Source organism: Lycium ferocissimum, unplaced genomic scaffold, assembly GCF_029784015.1.
Source record: "Lycium ferocissimum isolate CSIRO_LF1 unplaced genomic scaffold, AGI_CSIRO_Lferr_CH_V1 ctg2529, whole genome shotgun sequence".
Taxonomy (NCBI): Eukaryota; Viridiplantae; Streptophyta; class Magnoliopsida; order Solanales; family Solanaceae; genus Lycium; species Lycium ferocissimum.
Window position 1 is genome coordinate 92,523 of NW_026722179.1, and position 7,530 is coordinate 100,052.

Consider the following 7,530-nt stretch of genomic DNA (forward strand, 5'->3'; position numbering starts at 1 on the left):
TTCACTTAAAGGCTTATCACGCCTCTTCTTTGGCCTACTACTGTGCGGTCTCTTGTATCTTGGTGGCAAAACCACTTCCTCCAAGATATTTTTGGGAACGTTCCATTCACGCTCTTCGGGTAGAGGATCCACAGGAACATCATATGTCTTCAACACGGTCTCCGGTTTGAACAAATCAGAGCAATAATCATCAGCAACCAAGTTTTTCTTTTTAATGACAGCCCATGCATGTATAGTGGGATTTCATCTAGTTGAAACATACGACAACTGCAAGTTTTGCTATTCAAATTAAGAATGAATCGCCTTCCTCCATCATGTACTGCGTACACGAATTCGGTTGACGGTTCTACCTGAAAAAAATAAATATTACATGTATTTGTTATTGAACCAATCAGAATTTTAAAATAAATGAACAAACCATTAAACAAATACATATCAATTTTCAAAGAAGCATCTATTAAATTTACTTTAATACTAACTGTTCATGGATACCAAATACACATCTATATAATGTCTAGAAACAACAAATTAGTACAAGTACAAGTTTGTTCATAACAAGCATTAAACTGAAACATACCGTCATTCGTAGACATAGATACTCGTTGATTGATAGCATCTCCTGAAACTTTTTACCGAGTGTAGTCAACGTGTATGTTCCATTTCTCCGGTTATTGTAATTCCATCTCGCAAACATCCTTCTAACTTCTTCGAGAAAGTCATATATAGGCGCTCTCTAGCCGCTAGAAGATGTCGGTTTATGCACTCGCTATGTTAGAAGTCATTGTCCACCCGGCTAACAATGTATGCATACAATCTAGCCCACTTGTCTCTACCACCGATTCCAAATACTCGCCACGCGCATATCTACCTTTTGAACCTTCCCCATCAACTCATCGAAATCATCCGCGTGTATGCCTTTGCCATGGAATAAAAAATAGGACTCAAGACATCATGGCTCTTCTTGTATTTTTTACATACATTACCCTACGATGCCAAATACATGCATAATGTGCAACTTCCGGATAAATTCTACAAACAAGCTTTGTTTATACTTTCATGCCTATCTGATACGATACACATATTCTCTCTAATTCCATATGTTTCTCTGAAACGCTCAAAAAACCACGTCCATGATCTGTCATTCTCAGAATCAATTACACCATATGCTAAGGGAAGTATGTTGCCTAGAGATTCAGTTAACAAGAAAAAAAAATACATTTTGTATTTGTCTAAAACATATAAAATATATATTGAGGTAATAAATTAATATTTATTTTTTTGACATACCTGCACCGTCTAATGTGCTTGCCGAGACAAATGTTCCATTGTATGGTGTTTTTAAGTGGCTTCCATCAACTACCACAATTGGCCGACAATAATCAAAGCCTTTGATAAATGCATACAATGCTATAAAAACATACAGAAATTCATTTTCGCGGGTTTTACGCATTCTGATATGTGAACCCGGGTAAGTCTTATCCAATATGTATAGATATCCAGGTAATCTTTTATAAGATTCAGCCGGTTCACCCATTAAATCGTTCAGCGCCTTTTCTTTGGCCCGCCAAGCAACCATGTATGAAACATCCATTCCAAAATCATTTTTGACGTCCTCCGCAATGTCTTTAGGCGTATATTTCCTCTTATGATTTGATATTTTTGGTTTGACAATCCCACTTATCAACCGACTTGTAGCTTGGCATTGGGAATAAACCTTTTCCTTTAACGGACATGTATGTTTGTCTTGAAACTCCCTAACTCTAAACATTCCTGACTTACCTACACTTGACGCCCTGAATTTCCAATCACACTCTCCCGATACACACACAAGTGTGTAGCTACAACAAAAAAAAAAAAAAAAAAAAAAAAATTCAAAAAAAGAAAAGAAAAGACAACGCATTAATGTAAAAATACATCAGTAAACGTAAATACATTCATGTATTTATTATTGTATTTTTAATACAAAGAACTGACGAGAAATTTTACCATATGTAATTAAGTTAATGAAATGCAATCCGGGCCAAATACATTATTTATGAGTACAAATACATACAAATCAGTTTTGATTATACTTTATACTAAAACATACGCATGCTGAGAAATACATCCGCTCGTACAAAATTAACAAACATACATACATTATTTATGAGTACAAATGGCGGTTTAAATACATAAAAACACACGTTGCAAATACATAAACAAATGCAGATTTTAAGACATAAAAATCGAGAAATACTTCCACTCGTACAAATTAACAAACATACACTCGTCACGGTTTAAATACATACCAACACACAGTTGCAAATACATAAACATATGCACATTTTAATACCTTATTGCATTGCTCCTTTCTGTCCGATAGTTGAACCTGTTTGTAATTGCATAATTCACCATCACAGCTTTTAATGTATCTTTATCCTTGTATACCCGATCGACCGCAACTACTTTTTGGTTCTTGTCATCAATAACCATACCCTTGTTGTTTTCGAATAACAAATCAGCCTTTCCACAATTTGATGATGCCAAATCACGGGAACCTACTGTTTCCATTATATTCGTTTGACTCGTGTATCCGATTTGCAAATAATCACCTTCAACACAACTCTCACCCGATATACATATCTCCATGCTTCTATCAGTTGTAATGATACATAATGGGTACATTGGTAATGCTTTGTTCTCTTTCTTCAGTTCCACATAGACTCTAACACCCATATCATTGTGAATTTCCATTGGAACATCATCACCTTCAACCATGTATTTTATGTTTATGTTTTTATTTTCTTGTCCAAATTCAATTGGTTTGCAACTATTTGTAACAATTCCTCATAGGTCGAATACTCCTTGAAAGTCACAAAGCATCGATTTTGTAATTCACGTATTTATTCTCGTCGTTCCAAATACCAGAGTGTCTAATCAACGATGAAATACTGGCCATTTTACAAATTAAAAAAAATCCTTGAATCACTGTCTCAACATAAAACCTGTAATATGTAGGAATGCCTAAAAAATTAAGAAAACTTGAATCAGTTCGAACATAAGATTCATGTTCAAATTTGAATAATTTATACAAATTAGAGTTACAACTCACTAATAATTCAAATACAACATACAGATTTTGAATTACACTTCAGAAATACATAGTTTAGTTGATCACGCATTATACTATGCCACTTAGATTCATAAAAAACAAATATATGAACTGGAATTTTTGTAGCTTCCTAACCATTCATGTACATTAAAATACTTTCAACCGTAATTTTCAAGATCGTTAGTCATTCATTGACACGCTTACAATGATATTAGATCATTATTTTCGAATATCAGTTATAAAGATAGAAATCAAAAAAAAATCAGAAGAATAAAGTAGCTTTGACATTATGCTCCAAGAAAAAAATTGAAATCACATAAATACAACTTGAATAGACGAAATTTTGTGAAATCAAAAAGGTGTTTTTGCACGAAATACCTGATGATTGATCGTGTTTGTTTTGTCAATGTATTTTCAGAGGTGTAGAAGATTTAATTTGAAATTTGAATTTTTACGTTTGAATGTTGAAGAATGCATGGAAGAAGAGAAACGTGTAAGGAAAGGGAATATTACAACAGATTTTGCGGAAAATAAGGTAAAACATATCTTGATTTCTCATTTAATAACACCAGCGTTACAGCCTAAATTAAAGGAGCCTGTCCCTTTTTTTTACCGCATGCTCATGTATTTGCTGGCAACAAATACATGCGAAAACATACACAAATCAGCTGATTTTTAGCTATGAATGGTAATATTAAAAAGGGTAGCTACAAATGGTAGGAAGCTACAATAAGGTAGTCATTTGAGAAATTTTACCTAAATTCAAACCGGTTTATGTAATGAAACAACTAAAGATTTTTACCTTTATTATTTTTTTATTTTTTTGGTATTTCTTATAAATTTTATTCGTCTATTTGATGCTTGTAGATCTCAAGACATTTTTGTCATAATACAAGAAAATTATAGCTGCCATTGCAAAAATGTAATAAAGAATTATAAGTTGGGAAGGAATGAAAAATTCATTTGTAATTGTAGAGAGAGAGAGAGAGAGAATATTAATTTTCTTAAAAATTGAAAAATTGAGCCAAACCGGACCAAACAAACAACAACTAAATCGATAAATATCTAATATATTTGGTTTGATTTGGTTTAATAATTCAAAATTCGAACTAAATTAATTTGGTTTGATTTTTATACTTGAAAAATTAACTAAATTGATTTGTTTTTGGTTTTAACTAAAAAACCGATAGCATGAGCACACCCTAACCATGATAGTTTAAAACTCCATGCTGGATTATGAATAAATTCTAGTTTTCATTCATGTATCTCACATAAACTTATTGCATTTACTCTAAGAGACTACCATGATTTTTAAATTTCACTCATGGTACATTCTATAAACTTATTTTTACTGGATTGCCATGACTTTTAGTTTCACTCAAGGTACCTCATATAAACTTATATCCTTTATTACACCATATTGTCATAATTTCTAGTTTTCACTCATGATACCTCATATAAACTTACTACTCTTTTCTCTATCAGATTGTCATAATTTTCAGTTTTTGCTGATATTACCTCATATAAACTTATTCTAGAAACTTCATCAACAATCCGTTATCAAAACTTCTATATCATCAAATCCTCAACAAGTTTGTAGAGAAAAATTACCTGAAGAAGAAAATAAACTTTGTATCGCGTTAGCATGAAATGCACGAGGACATAACTTATATTGAAAAGGCAAATATGTTAGTTGCCTTCCATAATAATCAGACAAAGCCTATTTTTGCAACAAAGTAAATAGGAAAAAGGAAATAAATGGTCATCCGGCCCAAACTAATCCCACTGGATGGCCCAAGTTTCTCCAAACCCATTTTGTAGCCCGCCAGCCCATTCACTACAAAGGAAAAGGACCTTTTGTGGGCGACTTTAGTCGCCACTAAAAGTTCGTTGCAAAAAAGGACAAAGTCGCCACTAAAGATCAACTATGTGTAGAAAATGTTTCAAAAATGTATCATACGTATAAAAAAGTATCGTTGTTGTATAAAATATTTTCCCTACCATCTATATAGAAAATGTATCATAGGTTTTATCATTATTGTGCAACTTGTGTATAAAAAATGTATCATCGACGTATACTCACTAATCATCCATATATTATACATCAGTTATACATTGATTATACACTAATGATTCACATATTATACATATTCCATACATAAGTATAGAAAATGTATCATTGTTGTATAATTTATGTATAAACTGTATCATTCTTGTATAGAAAGTGTATCATACGTCTAGATAATGTATCATACATATACAATAAATAAACTGTATCATTCTTATATAGAAAGTGTATATAAACTGTATCTTTCTTATATAGAAAGTGTATATATAATTCCAGCATATGTATATAAACTGTATCATTCTTGTGTAGAAAGTATATATAAACTGTATCATTCTAGTATAGAAAGTGTATACATAATTCTAGCATATGTATATAAACTGTATCATTCTTTTATAGAAAGTATATATAAACTGTATTATTCTTGTATAGAAGGTATATATATAATTCAGCATATGTATATAAACTGTATATAGAAAGTGTAACATACATATAAAAAAAATATATCATACATATACGTATCAAAATCGTATCATTGTTATATAGAATATGTATCACTACTGTATAGGTATAGAAAATGTATCATACGTGTAGAAATTGTATCATTATTATATAATATGTGTATAATAAATGTATAATTAACGTATAATTTATGTTTAATAAATGTATAATTAGTGTATACTTACTAATTTTATTAGTTTGGAGTTGATATATTTTAGTTTGTTAAGTTTATGATGATGGTTACTTTAGCTTATTTATTTAGTTCTTCTTTTTTAATCCCTAGTAGAAGATAGAAAAATAAACGGAAGTTTGCAGCGAACCTTTAGTAGCGACTTTAAAAGTCGACACAAAAAGTGTGATCTTTTTGTTTGCAGTGAACTTTTAGTGGGGACCAAAAAGTCTGATCTTTTTTTTTTTTTGGGGCCAGCGCATGGCATTCCGAATGGCCAACTCGGGACATTTGTTCAAATGGGGCCTTTTTGGGTCTTTTTTTCCCCTGATGGTCACACCATGTACTTTTCCCAAGTAAATAATGGGAACATTGTTTAAAGAACAACCACGGGCCACCCCGTGCAATTCCGAAGAATTTAAAATTTAATTCAATATTTAATACTAACTATTTAAACTATAATAATTTTCAATAACTAATATTTGGATAGAAATCCCCATTTCCCTGACTACTCAACCATGACAAGTTTTATGCAAAATCCTTGTTGAGTTTTGTAGTGGTATGAATAGGAAATGAAGGAAGTTAAAAGCTTTTATTTGTGGTTTTTGTCGGAACTTCTCTTTTCCACTAAAGACACCACCAATTTTTTTTCCCGAAAAGGCACTTTTTCATCACAACACCTAATCATTGACTATAAATATTTACGCCTTAGCCTCAATTTTTGGACTGAACTTCGAATTCTTCCTCTTATCTTTTATCTGCATTTTTACAAAATGAAACACAGTATGGTGTTATTTGCTCCAGCCTTAGCGTCTGAACACTATCGGAGTAGTTTGAGGTACCGCAGTTCCGTTCTATCCTGGGAGGAAATAATTCTATACCTCAGCCTGAAAAAGACAAGCTTGTCGCCAATAATAATGGTGAAAAACCTATCAGAGAAGAGAGCTACACAATCGGAAAAAAGATAAGAGAATTTGCAATCATTTTTTCCCAGTAATATGCAATCATTTTTAACCAACACTTCTTTTGAAGGAAGAGGGAAAATGTCTTTTAAAATAAACTTTTACTATGTAACGGCCAGCTATTTGTGCACAAAACATAAAACACTGGCTATAGATAAATAGGAGAATCAAAATAGACGTGAATCTTAAAACTGAATAAAACGGAATTAGTCATTGCAATTTTGGTGAAAACTTCCTTGCTTTAGTACGTTTTTGGTGTGACCAGTTTATTTATTTGAATAATGTGTCCAATTTTACATTTCTTGGGTAGACTTTCTCAATAAACCTTGCACTTCTCTTTGTAATTCCTCCATTTATAGAGATTGTCTATTCATTACAGACTCACATGCCAATAGTTCGTCCCTTGTGCAATCTCCAGCCTCTTCCAAAGAATTTAGAGTGATCTTAAGAGGGATCTTACAATAATAAATGGAATTTCCGAAAAACTATCAGTATAACGAGCACAAAATAATTTTGTATTAAGTTAAAACCTTGAATAATTGACCGAATTAAGTAAACATCTTCACTGGCTTATGATAATCCTAAGTAAACATCTTCACTGGCTTATGATAATCCTAACACTATAGTTCTTGGTGTTAGCCTCTTATGTGTTTCCTAGGATCTTTAAGGTTTGAACTAGAGGTTGTTGAAAATAGAAAAAGTGAAATGTGTGGGTATGTCTAAGCACCTTTTTCCCTTTCTG

At 31.9% G+C, this 7,530-nt stretch overlaps 1 protein-coding gene across 1 annotated transcript; it reads right to left on the minus strand.

Moving 5' to 3' along the window:
* Positions 1–1,029: 1,029 nt before the first annotated feature.
* LOC132043481 (uncharacterized) lies at positions 1,030–2,757 on the minus strand. The gene is made up of 3 exons (XM_059433951.1): positions 2,333–2,757; positions 1,288–1,838; positions 1,030–1,184 (listed from the first exon to the last, which is right to left on the minus strand). Exons 1-3 carry the CDS (start codon positions 2,755–2,757, stop codon positions 1,030–1,032), a joined length of 1,131 nt encoding a protein of 376 aa, XP_059289934.1.
* Positions 2,758–7,530: the final 4,773 nt, after the last annotated feature.

Coding starts and splice junctions, on each gene's coding strand:
- LOC132043481 (XM_059433951.1), bottom strand. CDS start 2,757: ATGGTTGAAGGTGATGATGTTCCAATGGAAATTCACAATGATATGGGT. Junction 1,839..2,332: donor GAAAGGAGCAATGCAATAAG/GTATTAAAATGT, acceptor TTTTTGTTGTAG/CTACACACTTGTGTGTGTAT. Junction 1,185..1,287: donor AAGCACATTAGACGGTGCAG/GTATGTCAAAAA, acceptor CTGAATCTCTAG/GCAACATACTTCCCTTAGCA.